This window comes from Apis dorsata, unplaced genomic scaffold, assembly GCF_000469605.1.
Source record: "Apis dorsata unplaced genomic scaffold, Apis dorsata 1.3 scaffold_382, whole genome shotgun sequence".
NCBI lineage: Eukaryota > Metazoa > Arthropoda > Insecta > Hymenoptera > Apidae > Apis > Apis dorsata.
This window is the reverse complement of record NW_006263644.1, coordinates 1,270,892-1,284,845: the sequence shown is the minus strand read 5'-3', so window position 1 is coordinate 1,284,845 and position 13,954 is coordinate 1,270,892. Positions and strand designations below refer to the sequence as shown.

Below are 13,954 nucleotides of genomic sequence, written 5' to 3'. Positions count from 1 at the left end.
CCCTTTTGTGATAGAATAGAAGCGGTCACCGCGTGTCTCGTGGCCGCAATTTACCAGTGGCCACGCATTTGCACGGGCCAGGTAATCAACAACCGGACTGACAATGAGACCGAATCGAATGAGCGATTCCCATTACCGAAAACAAAACGTAACTATTCGAAACGTCACAGGCAAACAGCTCGTTGCATCGAGACTTTATCGTCGGAGAAGCGACGCGGCTGGAATTATGTAAATTCATTATCTGTCCACCATTGTTAGGATCCGTATGAGAGGGAAATCGTATACCACATTATAATCGTAAATACTATTTTATTTAAACTAGTATCAACGAAGTGATATTACTTTTTGAAAAATACGTATCGATGAATTTTATTTATAAGTACTAACACTTTCCTTTGAATAATAAATACAATACCACAAAATTTTTCAATTTATTTGAAAAATATATTATTTATTATATTCGATGCAATGAAGATGTGTTCATCATCGAAAAAATTATATTTCAATTAAACTTACATTTTAAATCTCTCTTTATTTATACATATTCCTTAGATTATGATCGATCTGTACTACTTATAAATCCTATATTACCTGTATTAAAAATAACACGATTAATTTAAAACACATTATTAATTAAATATTTAAATCTTTGCAGATGGAGTAATAAATACGTCGTACTCGACTGCCCCACGGACATGGCAAAAGATATCGTGGTAAGCCACGTGAGGGACGTCGCGCTTGGGAAAAGAACGTACCACTACTTATTAAGCGGATTGGTAAGAGTTCGACGAATTTCAAAATTCTCTATTATTAAAATTTTCACATAAAACCAAAATTTTTTAGAGCAAAAATTCCAATACGTTTCGCGTGAAAATTTCATTTCGTTCGATACAATATCACCTCTTCGTTTTATATATACATACACATAATATATCTCGAAAATCAAACTCGATATGAGAACGATCTTAGAATCGGATGAACTATTGCCTTTGTCAATGCAAATTGCCCGTATCTGTACACCCTTTCCGCGCACGTCCAACCGGAAGTGGGAGTATCGCGTACCTGCAGCTTTTACAATCGTTACAATCGGCCTGTTTTCGCGCAATCAGATAATGGACGATCGATGGGAGAGCGAGGTGATCGAGTACGGGGCCATCAACATCACCGGATTTCGCATCGTGGACGCGACACGGCCTTACGTTAAAGATTTCCTCGCTGGATGGCATCGCCTCGACCCGGCCACGTCTCAAGGAGCTGGCCGCGAATCCATTTCTGTACGTATATATCACCCCTTTCTCTCGTTTCATTCGAATATTCCTTCCTCTCTTTCTTCTTTGAGAGGAGAATTTATCTTTTTTTTTTTTTTGGATGTATGTATGTATGTATATTTGTTTCGATTTTCCTTTGGATGCAAGAGATGCATCGTTTTAAATTTTTAATGAGAAGAAGGAATTAGGATTGATTGTGTCTGAAAATTATTTATGTTTTTTTTTATTTTTTAAAGTATAATTTTAGTGAAATTGTATTTTGATAGAAATTGTATTTTATTAAAGAAATTATATATGCTGAATTATGCTATATTAGATATAAAATATAAAAGTATTTATTATCATTTATATAAATATAAGTTAAGAGTTTTCTCTAAATATATTCTTTATATGTTTTGTGTATATTTTTTTCTTTTTAATTTATAAGAAAATTTCCTATGTTTAAGAAATTTTATATTTTACGAATATTATTTAATCGTTTTCCTATTTCTTTGAGTTATATGTCTTGTATTACAATATACAAATTGTTTGTATTTCTTTTCTAGCATTTATATAGAACGAATTTAAAGTTTCCGAAAGAAGCGATCCACCACTGAATTTTTACGACCGCAACTACAGAAATCAGATTCCCATAAGTAAAATAATCTTTCCTCGAAATTTACCAAGCATTATCCCCGTTCCAATCTCCAATAACCGTGAAAGCACTCGTGAAAGCAGTACCATCAGTCAGGCTGTAGTCAATTTTCGAAAAAGGAGAGCCCCCTATTGGAACTCCATATTGTCGAGTACCTTTCGAGTACTACAATTTTCTACCCTAAGCGCGTCAATCTACTCAGGTTTCAGGCTTGTTTTCGGATACTTGGCACGGTCAAGGAGGAACGATTGCATGAGAAAAGGGTGGCCTTCAGTCCACCGGAAAAGAAAATCAAACAAGGGGATACGTAATCCCGAGTCTGAGGGTGGATCAGAGCAGGTCGAATCGAAGGATATTTTATTGAAGGATAATTTGGTTAAAATTTTGATTTAATTTTAAAAAATTTAAAAGAAAAGTGAAGGTATATAAGTATGATAAAAGTACAGGGAATGGATGTTATTAATAGTTCTTTATATTATACGTGTAATTATTTTTCTAGAATGTGGAAGAATTTTTATAAAAGAAATTGGAGTGTTAAAATTGTAAGAAGACTCTCGTGTGATATTATTAAGAGTAAATTTGTGATTGAAATAAAATATTGATATGAAATTTGATATTAGGAATTAATGTCATCAGAGATTGTATTCATTTTTGATATAAGAAAGTATTGTAACGTGGCATATACGATTAAGAGTCTTTTAAGAGTCCAAAGATGTGATATAATAATTGAAGATAATACTAGAAAAGAAAATTTTCATTTAAATTTTAGTTTTTATATTATTTCGATATGTAAAAAGAAGTGCTTTGATGTCTTATAATTAAAATATGAATATAAATATAAAGATATAATAATTAAAAATTGGAAGAGAAAATTTCAAGTTTCATGTTTTTTTGGACAAATGATTTAATATTTCAAAAAAATGGTAGCAATTTGCTGGATTTAAAGGTATAATTTTTTTCAAATCGACAATAAATCTACGCAATTTAACAAAATGTTAAAATTATGATCGATCGATTTTTATTTTGAAATGTACAGAAAGTGAATAGAAAGATAAATATTAAATCCGAAAACTAAACAGGAAGGAAGTATTATTTTGAAATATACAAATAGAATAGAAAAATACACGTTAAATCCGAAAACTAAACTAAAGAGAGAAAGATAATTTATAGTAATAATATCAGTTTAGCGAAACTGACAAAATTGACATTTAAAATTGACAAAAGTTATCACATACAGTTTTTTTTTCTGTATTTAAATGGAAAAAAAATTCGTAGTGAATAAATTCAACAGAAAAAAAATCGCCTTGTACATCGAAGAATATTTTTCAATATTTATAAAACGTATTTCAAATTGTTTTATTTCAAGTCTGTAAAAATTAAAAGGTAATTAAAAAGAAGATGCAAAATGAAAATATTCACTTGCAATCATTCGTTTGAAAAATTTTTTACAAAACATATTTTTATTCTTATCATATACAATACAATCCTGAGAACACGCAATTTAATATTCAAAAATTCACAACATAAATTATTTTGGAACTCTTGTACTTTGAATATTGGACGATGGTTTTCAAAAATCATACAATACTGTTTATACAAACTCATCAATGTTTAAAGCAAATATCGAAAATCAATATAAACGCTATTCCAGCAAAATCTTACGATATCGTGTTCCTTTTTTTTTTTTTTACAACAATATCAACCAATTGGCTCGACGTTTGTTGTAATATTAAGTTAGATTAGTTGCACTCAATTTTATTTTATGTCACATATTTATCTAACTGATCACATCATAATAAAATTTACATTAGATTTTGATCGAAACATCTTTGATATTATTCCTTCTCTTTATTAACACATTCAATTACTCTTCTGCGAATTTAACTTTCCCTCGAACACGACTCGATCATCAAATGTTTTAATATATTCATTTATCAACTGTATCTTTTCCTTCAATTTCGAAATATCGTACGAATAACACTTTTTCGAAGCATCACTCAAGAAAAATCCCGAGAACGAGAATTGCAAAAAGAATCAAATTGTGATCACGCGATTTTTCCACGAGGATATTCGAAAAAGCTGTATAAAGCTGAACCACGAATTTCATCCGGCCATAATCGTAACCGCTATCAACCGCTCGCACGTCCGTCGTTTCACCATCGCGAATCGTCCATCGATGAATCGTCCAACCCGGCACGAAAGGGGATCCGAGCTTATCGCGATCCCCTGTTCGATCTCGTCGCACGACGGCTTCTCGAAAGACGATCCAACACACCGATTATCCCTGATCGATCCCCGCGCAATTTCCTAACGTGCTTCCTGAACTTTGGCCACGCGCCCGCATACGTGATTCCGCATACGTCCGTCCCCTGGCCGATCTTCTTGCCACCTCCTCCCCCTTGTTAACCCAGCGTCACGGTGATTCGAAAATTTATTTCAAATAACAATTTAGGAATATTTATTTATTTAGGAATATTTATTTATTTAGGAATATTTATTTATTTAGGAATATTTATTTTGGCCACAAGTTATTAAGTTCTTTATTCTGCGAATTGAAAATTAATTTTTCCATCTTCGATTATCGTAAGTTTAAATAATTATTCAAGGTAATTCAACAAGTATTTTATTGAATTTAATTTTGATATGGGTGGTTTTAATTATTATTGGGAGAAGATTGGAGAGACAAAGGTTTTTTAAGAGATCGAGCTTGGCGAAATTGATTCTTGTACGCTTGTCTCTTGGAATATTGATGGATGGAAGGTTGACGAGGATCGATGTTTTGAAACTGAATTTTTGTTGGTCTCGATCAAACAAATTTTGATAGGGGGGAGGGGGACTCGATTTGACGGACAGAATTGGTAATTTATTTTATTCTGTGTATTCAGCGGTGTGAATGATTGGGCACGAAGCTGGCTTGGACTGCCATAATAGAATTGTCGCGCGCTATCTAGCAAACCTTTCAGTTTTCCCTTATATAATAGCGAAACTATTAGATTTATTGAATTAAAATAAACGAATTGTAACCGGTCGCGATTTTTGTCGGTGGAAGCATTTGAAAAAATTTTATATTTCATGATGATACATTTTCCAATTTTCCATATCGTGATTTAATTAAAGTTACACCTTTCTATAATTCCAAGTGTATTAGTTAATATATATTTAATCTTTAGTCGCAAAATTCAATAATAATATCAGAAATTGATACTTTAATTACATATATTTTTTTATTGCAAACAAAAATTAAGAAGGTAATAAAAATTGAGATAATAATTAGAAATAGCAATCATATGTAAAATTGTTGAATACAGATAGATCTAGATGGAGAAAGTCAAGAATAAATTATTATTGTTAAATAAATTTTTAGTACATCGATGTATACATATATATCCGTTTACATTATCCGAGGAAACCCACTTTACATTCACGATACTTCTCGTGCCGGTTTGAAAACAGCTTCATGTATAATTCATGCCGGTACTTATAGTAGCCGTATCTCTAACAGAAAAAGAAAGCAATTTAAAAACCATTGTAATTACCATGATTCCCCTTCTTTGCCGTACTTATGTACACTTTGGAATGAACGAAATAGTTTTTCCAATATTTACAAAAAAAGAAAGAAGAAAAAAGTTTATTCCAACCCTCTCTCCAATAATAATACATTAACTTTACAACGATATTCTTCATTTCCAGATTCATTTTCTATTTCCTTTCATTTTATCTTCGAGAACAATATCTTTTTGGGGGAAAAATTTTCTTTTCGACGTCAGAAGTGTAATCGAAATACAAAATATGTACTTTGAATTTACATATTTAAAGAGAAATTAATTTTGAATGTAAAAATACGAGATATATATATTTTGATATATTGGAAGAAAAATTAATTTTCTACTCTCACGATATATACTACAAAGTTATAAGATCGAGAAAAGGTGCAGAAAGGAATTTCAAACGCGTTGAATAAAAATTATTCTTACGTTTCGATTAACCTAACCTTTTTCTCATTTCGAAGCAAAAAAAAAAAAAAAAAAAAAAAAAAAAAAAAAAACGTTGAAAAAAAATTTTTCTTAAATTCCGATCCCCATTTCCTTTTCCTTTTTTTTTTTAAAAAAAAAAAAAAAAAAAAAGAAAAAAAATCACTCATTTTACGATTCTCTTCGCATTAGGCGCAAGCTGCGCTGATGTACGATGCCGTATTCGTCCTCGTCGAGGCGTTCAACAAGTTTCTGAGAAAAAAGCCTGACAGAAGCAACGTGAGACGGACCGGAATTCCTGGAAGCAGTCAGATTACTAACGGCACCAGGGCGCTGGATTGCAATAGCAGTCGGGGCTGGGTGACACCGTTCGAATATGGCGATAAAATTTCCAGGCTACTCAGAAAAGTAAGTGAAATCCATCCTTCCTTTTTCCTTGGAGAAAGATTAAAAAAAAAAAATAAAATAAAATAAAATAAAAATGGCTTAGAAATAAATGTGGCTTCGTTTCAACGATTTTAATATCTATTAAAATTGATCGATACAAAATTTAAATAACGCTTTACTCGTATTAATTCGTGGAAAGATAAATTTCACTTTATCAATCACTTTCAATCTCTGCAAATTGATTGAAAAATAAAATTTTGCTACATTTATTAATCTCGTTCCCTATAAACCGTTTGAAAAATAAATATATCTTTATCATTAATTCCAATATTTACAAATTGTTCGATTTAATTAAATAACGTTTCGTATATCAATTACAATCTCTATTAATCGTTTAAAAGATAAATATTGCTTTCATTAATCACTTTCCAATCTCTAGAATTAGCCCGAAAAATAAACGTCGTTTTGATTATTAATAAATTGTAATCTCTCCGGAAAAATCTCTTTAAAATTTATTGGATTATGAATTTCGATCTCTTTTTTTAATCGTTGAAGAAAGAAAAAAGAAATAAAATATAACTTTATTTATCGCTTTCGATCTTTAAAAAATAAACGTCGAATAATAACAAATTTTTCCAAGCTTACAAAAAACAAAAGTCAGCGAACACAACCGACAATCAAACGGCGAAAAGCGTTAGAAAACCATAAATCTAAGAACCTAACAAACTATTCATCTCAATAAATCATTCAACCACCCGCAGCTTATTTCCACCACCGTTCCCTCCGTTCCTAAATTTTTTTCACATCCCTTCAATTTTCAGACCTCCACTGAATCTCACTTTCTCGTTCCACAAATTCTGCACCCATTCAATTATTTATCTCAATGTTAGGTCCTCCTCCACGTACGGTCAATCTTTATCTAGTGAAATTTATTTCACTTATATATTCCTTTTTTACTTGTTGAAGCTTCGATTATACGTCATAATTTGATTTGTTAAAAATGATATAATGCTCCTATTCAACAAATACTGTTTTGCTTTTAACAAACAAGTTAAGAAGAAAAATTAAATAATTTTAGTATTGAGAAATATTGGTTTCTTAATACTAAACATTTTTTTTTAAAAAAATCAAATAAAACAAATAAAGATTGATAAAAGAAATTGTTTGAACCACGCTATTTTCTATCACACGAAAAAAACTTTCTCTACAATTCATTTTCAAATTACGATGTATAGAATTGCAATACGTGTATTGTGATTTATCTCAAAAAAAATAATACAGAAAAATAAAAATAATTTCTCCCTAACATTCTTTCGAACAAACGAACCTTTCTACGTTTATCTTTTTAATTCACGCGTTACAAAAGGATGAGAAAGTTACGCATATACGTGGAAACGATCTCGACCTGAAATTCTTGAAGCACGGAAGCGCTTTATATGTTTCGAATGCCGATGGCAATCGAAATTGCCAGGGACCCTTCCCGACGTCTCTCTGCCATTGACAGTAATTGGTGGTTATTCCGACTCTAACGGCATTCCTACGTCCACGTCAGATCCTTCCCCTCCGTTCTATGTACACACGTGTACAGTTACACCGGAAGTGCCACCCCTCCAGCTTCTCCACCTCCTCCTCCTCTTATTACGTGTCGATTCGTCGTCTGACAAACTCGATGAAAAGAAAAAGAAGAGAAAGAGAAGTGTTATTTTATTGAGAATTGATAAGCATTATTGGTCAAGAATTTTTTCACGATTTCTTACACAGAACGAGAATTTTGTTTTTATGAAATAATTGTAGTATTAAGAGATATTGGTTTCTAACGATTACATTTTTTTTAAAAATAATTTTGTAATACTAGCTACGAGTAAAGAGAGAAGCTTATCAAAATTATATTTATGAGAGGAAATTTTAAATTTTCGGCTGACTTTGAAAAATTGATGAAATTTGATAGAAGATGGAGAGGTTCGATCGTGTAGATAAGGTATCTGGATAAGCAAAATGTGATTTTTATGTGTAAAAGTAGGTCGAAAATGTGGGGTAAAATTTGTTCGCTGGAAATCATCGTTTTTGAGAAATTTTTCAAACGAAAGTAAATTTTGATCGATTTTCACTTGGAAAAATTGCAATTAAAAATGAATTTTTTTCTTTTTTTTAATTCTTAAAGAAGAATTGAAATCGAACAATTTTCAAATTCAAAAATTCGATTTCGTCGAACGAAGAGCTTTGAAAATAAAAAAATTTTTTTCTAGATTTTTTTTTCACATATTTTTCATACATAGCATAAGCCTTTATCTATTATCCATTCGTATGAATATTGAATCAAATTCACTCGAGTTCGAAAAATTTTTAAATTCGATTTTCTCGAAAACGAAAATTCAAATGAAAAAATTCTATTCCACATTTTCGATTCATTCTTGTATTATAAACATCATTCTGTAGATTGTAACATCACTGTGAATCTATTAAAAAATCTTGGAAACTATAAATTGAATATTAAAATATATCATTAGTCTAATACTTGAATCACCATCCTCTGTATTCACCCTTTTTTAAACAGTGTTTACAAACATCGTCCCATAAAAGAGCGAGAGTCGCATACAGTTACATCGTTCAACAAAATCAGACTCTTTGATTCCCATTTAACTTTCAGGTGGAAATCGAGGGGCTGACAGGGGAGATCCGCTTTAACGATGACGGTCGCAGGCACAATTACACCCTCCACGTTGTCGAGATGACGGTCAACAGCGCCATGGTCAAAGTAAATATATTCTTTTTTTTTTTCTTTCCTACCTAGAATCCCTTATTTCCCTCTTCCATCATTATCTCTACACCAGTTTCCAAAATATCCAAATCAACCAAATCTCTCGACAAAAGGAAAAAGGGAGGAAAATATTGATATTACACACGAGAAAAGAAACAATTGGATTGTTTTAATTTCTTTCTTTCTTTCTTTTCCTTCGACGACTTTGCTCGACAATATTGACCATCTATAACCACGAACACATACACACACACGTTCATCACACGTTGATTGTAACGTATCTCGACCAACTATCAGCTATTCACGATTTACCTTTCAAGGTGGCTGAATGGACGGACGAGGCTGGATTCCAGGCAATCGCGGCAAAGTACATTCGACTTCGACCGCACGCGGAAATCGAGAAGAATAAAACCTACATTGTCACAACCATTGTGGTAAGAATGGACGAAACGAATAGGATTGTGTTTGTTCAGATTATTGACTTTTTTTTTTCTTGATTTGCTCATTGTAATATTGTGTCCAATGGTACAGGAGGAACCGTATATTATGCAGAAAAAATCGGATAGCGGAGAGATATTGACTGGAAATGATAGTTACGAGGGCTACTGCAAAGATTTGGCTGATCTCATAGCTAAGAAACTGGGAATAACGTGTAAGTATATATTTATCGTACATTTTTGCAAGAATATTTTGCTTTTCTCATCCTTTCTGATTATTATATAATTGTAGTATCATTGTATCATCTCAAGATAATATAAATTTTGAATGCTTGTTCATTGTCTACCAGGAATAAAAATAAAAAGAAACAGAAAAAATCCATCTCTTTCGAGAAAGTCTTTTTTCTTTGAATCTGTACAAATCAAAAGAACAATTCAATCCTCGAAACGAAAAATAAGCTTTCGAATTTTAATTTTGACAGATAATCTTTTAATTAACAAAATTATAATTACAAAAGTTAATTGAATGCTTATTTTTATATAACATATCTTCTAGCATAATAAAAATCATAAAATAATTTCAAATCCAAGAAATAAATTTTTAAAAAAGGAAGAAAAACAATAATTTTTTTAATAAACAAAAAAAGAAAAAAATTTTATATTGTACGAAAAAAATAAAACACAGCTTACACTTACACTTTTACCATATTCTTTTTATATCCAATTTTCAATTTTCTATCTACGTGAATAACGCCTTCCAAGAAAAGAAATAAAAATAAAAATTAAACAATATCGATACAAGCATCCGCCTAGTTACCCCGCCCTAAAGTAGTTCAAGAACTTTCCACTTTCAATTAATTCAACGAAAAAACTATTCCACTACTAATTCAATAATCTCATCACTTTTGAAATTAAATGAATCAAACAGAAAATTTTCCTTTTCCAGACGAACTTCGTATAGTAAAAGACGGTAAATACGGTATGGAAAATTCTGACGTTCCCGGTGGTTGGGACGGCATGGTCGGCGAGCTGATCCGCAAAGTAAGTTTCAGGGAGATCGATCAATGTTCTGGAAAACGTCCATCGAGATCTCGATGCGATTTCTAGAACAAAGCGTGCCGGAAGTCAGCGTATAGGGATGGACCGAACGATTTCGTCCGACTAGGCGAAAGATTGCACTTATATTGATCGGCCTCGAGTTCTCGAAATGGACGTTGAACGAGCTGTTTTATCTTTGGTCAGAAAGTACGAAATTCGTCCACCAGATGTCTCGAGCGTGAAAGCTCTTTACAATCGTCTAACCTGTTTCCATCTGGCGGACGAATTTCGAAAAAAAGAAAAACAGAAATTTACTCTGTTTTTCTGTAACAAAATTTTCGAAATGAAATATCATTATCAGATAGACGAATTTGTTTAGAAAATTAAAAATGAAATATCTTAATATCGTTCGGTTATTTTAATTTCGGTTAGTTGTAATTTATTAATGTAATTTATTTTTGCAACGTTATTCATTATTCGTATTTGTTTGCAGGAGGCGGATATTGCGATTGCCCCCATGACTATCACGTCTGAACGTGAACGAGTGATCGATTTCAGTAAACCCTTTATGTCGCTTGGAATCAGTATAATGATCAAAAAGCCCATCAAACAGAAACCGGGGGTTTTCAGCTTTCTCAATCCTCTGAGCAAAGAGATATGGGTGTGTGTGATCTTCTCGTATATCGGTGTGTCCATCGTTCTTTTTACCGTGTCCAGGTAAATGCGATTTTATTAAAGATATTCTCCTTTTTCGACGGATAAGTAGTTACAGTCGATATACGGTCAGACTCAGGAGCAAAAATATATATGTTTGATTCGTTTAATCTCTCTTTTCAAATATATTTAAAAATTATACTTAATTTCCCTCTGTATCATGTATTATATATTATTGTTCACTGTCTACCAGGAATAAAAATAAAAAGAAACAAAAAGAATCCATCCCTTTCGAGAAAGTTTTTTTTCTTTGAATCTGTACAAATCCAAAGAACAATTCAATTTCTCGAAACGAAAAATAAGTATCAAAAAAACTTTCGAATTTTAATTTTGACAGATAATCTTTTAATTAATAAAATTTATTATCATTATAAAAATACAATTATAACATTTAGAAAAAAAGATATTTGTATAATCAACTATAATATTTCCTACAAAATCTCACGAAAAAATTCACACAAAATTTCACAAATGCAAATGTAAAAGGAGAAAAGGAGAAGAATTACGTACAAATGATCAATGAATTTTAATTTTCTCATATTCATACATTATCACACTGCTAGACGCTCTATCTCACAAGGTAATTCCTCAAATTGTAACCTATGTAAATCAACGAGAGAAACGAAATTTATCGTCGCAGAAATTTCCGTGGCCGTGATTGATGTCGCGCAAACGACACACGCCATTACCTTCTCCTCTTTCGCCCCTCGATCTTGCTAATCACGGCTAACCTTGTTTGGTATTACGTGTCGACTCGCGACAATCACGCGTGCATTTATCGCGATCCACAACGATAAATCGCCCCCGCTTTTCTTCCGCCCTCCTCCCTGGTATTTTACCATTCTCGCGTGACTCCCCCAAATACGATTTTAAACGATCGCGATTCGAGGATTCGATCGTAATCTCGATGGAGGAACGATAAAATGGAAATATCTTATCGTTTGGAACGGTGGATATCTTGATCGATCACTGCCTTCCTAACCGAGTTCCCGGTTAATTTACCAAGGAAACGTACGACCGGATCTCTCTTTAGATTTTCTCTCCGCGATAAGGCTTTATGCCGTGTTTTAATGAAATCTCTCTCTTTCAAATTTGCATCGTTGGATGGTTCATATATTAATTTTATATATTTTAATATTTTACAAGAATCGTTGATAATCTTGTAAGATAAATAAATGATAGAATTAAGGGAAAATTATTCGTTAATCAGATAAATCATATCACCATATATATTATGTTTCTTATAAAATTAAATTCAAAAAGTATCTAGAATTATTTTCATTTTTTCTTAGATTCTTATATCATTGTTATTTTTCTCTTCAATTCGATTATTTAAAATTTTGAAAAATTACATGTATTTTATATATATATATATATAGGAATACTTGGATTAATTGCACGTTTCTTCACAGGTTCTCCCCTTACGAATGGCGAGTACTGACACTGAGCAGCGGTGGTGATCCCACAATGGGGACGAGAAACGATCCCACGCTGCAACATCCACACGGGTCGCAGGGATCACCTCATATACCCACCTCGAGCATGGCGAACGATTTCAGTATCATAAACAGCCTTTGGTTCGCTCTAGCCGCTTTCATGCAGCAGGGTTGCGACATATCGCCCAGGTAAATCATTCATTTCCTCGCAACGGTTCTACACCCAGATCCCCGTGATAACCTGGCTTTGAGAAAATTACCAGTCCAGGTGCTTTAGGTAAAAATTAATTAAACCTTAATCTCGACCAATTATCGCGCACTCTTTTCACATCGCACATACGAGATCTCTGTGAATTAGAATAGGAGGATATTTTTCCAGGAAATGTCGTAGTGACAAGCTCTTGAATAGCTTAAATAATTTCTGATCTTTGTTTATTTAGAACACGTCGTACTTTCATCTGAATAATTTTGAATATATATATGAATTTATATTTTTTTGATATTAAGAAATGGAAAATTTGCAAATATTCATTTTTGAGAAACTTTGATTGATAAGTTTGATTTTCAAGCTTGATTTTAGAAAAGCCCTGTCTCACAACCGAAGAAAATGATATCGTCAAGTGAAAACAAAATTGAATGTATCAATATGTATCCATAATAATCGAAACTCAAGTGTGAACAAATATGCCAGGTCGTGTGTTATGGAGAAGAAAAACAATTCAGATTTCTTTCTCAAATAATTATTCCTACTTTGTTCCCTATTCCTATTTCCGCGATACAAGCGAAAAGAGTAAAGTGTATAGAGTGTAGAGAGAGAGAGAAAGAGAGAGAAAGCGTCTTTTATTTGAACAGGTCAACCATACTGTCTGTTAATAAAAAGAATCGGGTAAGATTCTAAAGGTTCGTTGCTTCCAGCTCGCTTAAACTCTTCTATAAACGTATCATTGCTCTTCTACCATAACGAGCAACACGATCTTCTCTAAAAAGAGCTTACTTTTGTGTAATTAATTACAGAGTTTGATTCACGACGCGACAAAGTACATTGAAAGTATAATAAATGAAATTCTAAACGACACTTTGCCACTCTTTGTCATCACCATTAATTACATTAACAATGACAATGATCTTTAAGGAAAATTTCTCTTTAATTGTATAATAATCGTTACGATACAATCATTACTTTATAATATATTAACTCAAATATAGAAAACAACTACGATTATTGATTAAAATATATAAAAATGAACGGTATAAAACTCGATGAAATCTTATTAAAAATTAGAAAAACTTTAAATCGCTATAACTTCGAAG

General features: G+C 32.1%; 1 protein-coding gene across 2 annotated transcripts in view; it reads left to right on the top strand.

Annotated features, from left to right (window-relative positions):
• Positions 1-13,954, top strand: part of LOC102677163 (glutamate receptor 1) — a 286,138-nt gene that overhangs the window by 261,655 nt on the left and 10,529 nt on the right. For both annotated transcript variants that reach the window (XM_006618951.2, XM_006618952.2), the window contains exons 6-14: positions 656-776; positions 1,110-1,274; positions 6,066-6,281; positions 8,908-9,015; positions 9,339-9,452; positions 9,550-9,670; positions 10,402-10,496; positions 10,987-11,210; positions 12,620-12,832. In XM_006618951.2, coding sequence (XP_006619014.1) covers positions 656-776; positions 1,110-1,274; positions 6,066-6,281; positions 8,908-9,015; positions 9,339-9,452; positions 9,550-9,670; positions 10,402-10,496; positions 10,987-11,210; positions 12,620-12,832 — 1,377 coding nt within the window. The remainder of the gene's footprint in view (positions 1-655; positions 777-1,109; positions 1,275-6,065; positions 6,282-8,907; positions 9,016-9,338; positions 9,453-9,549; positions 9,671-10,401; positions 10,497-10,986; positions 11,211-12,619; positions 12,833-13,954) is intronic.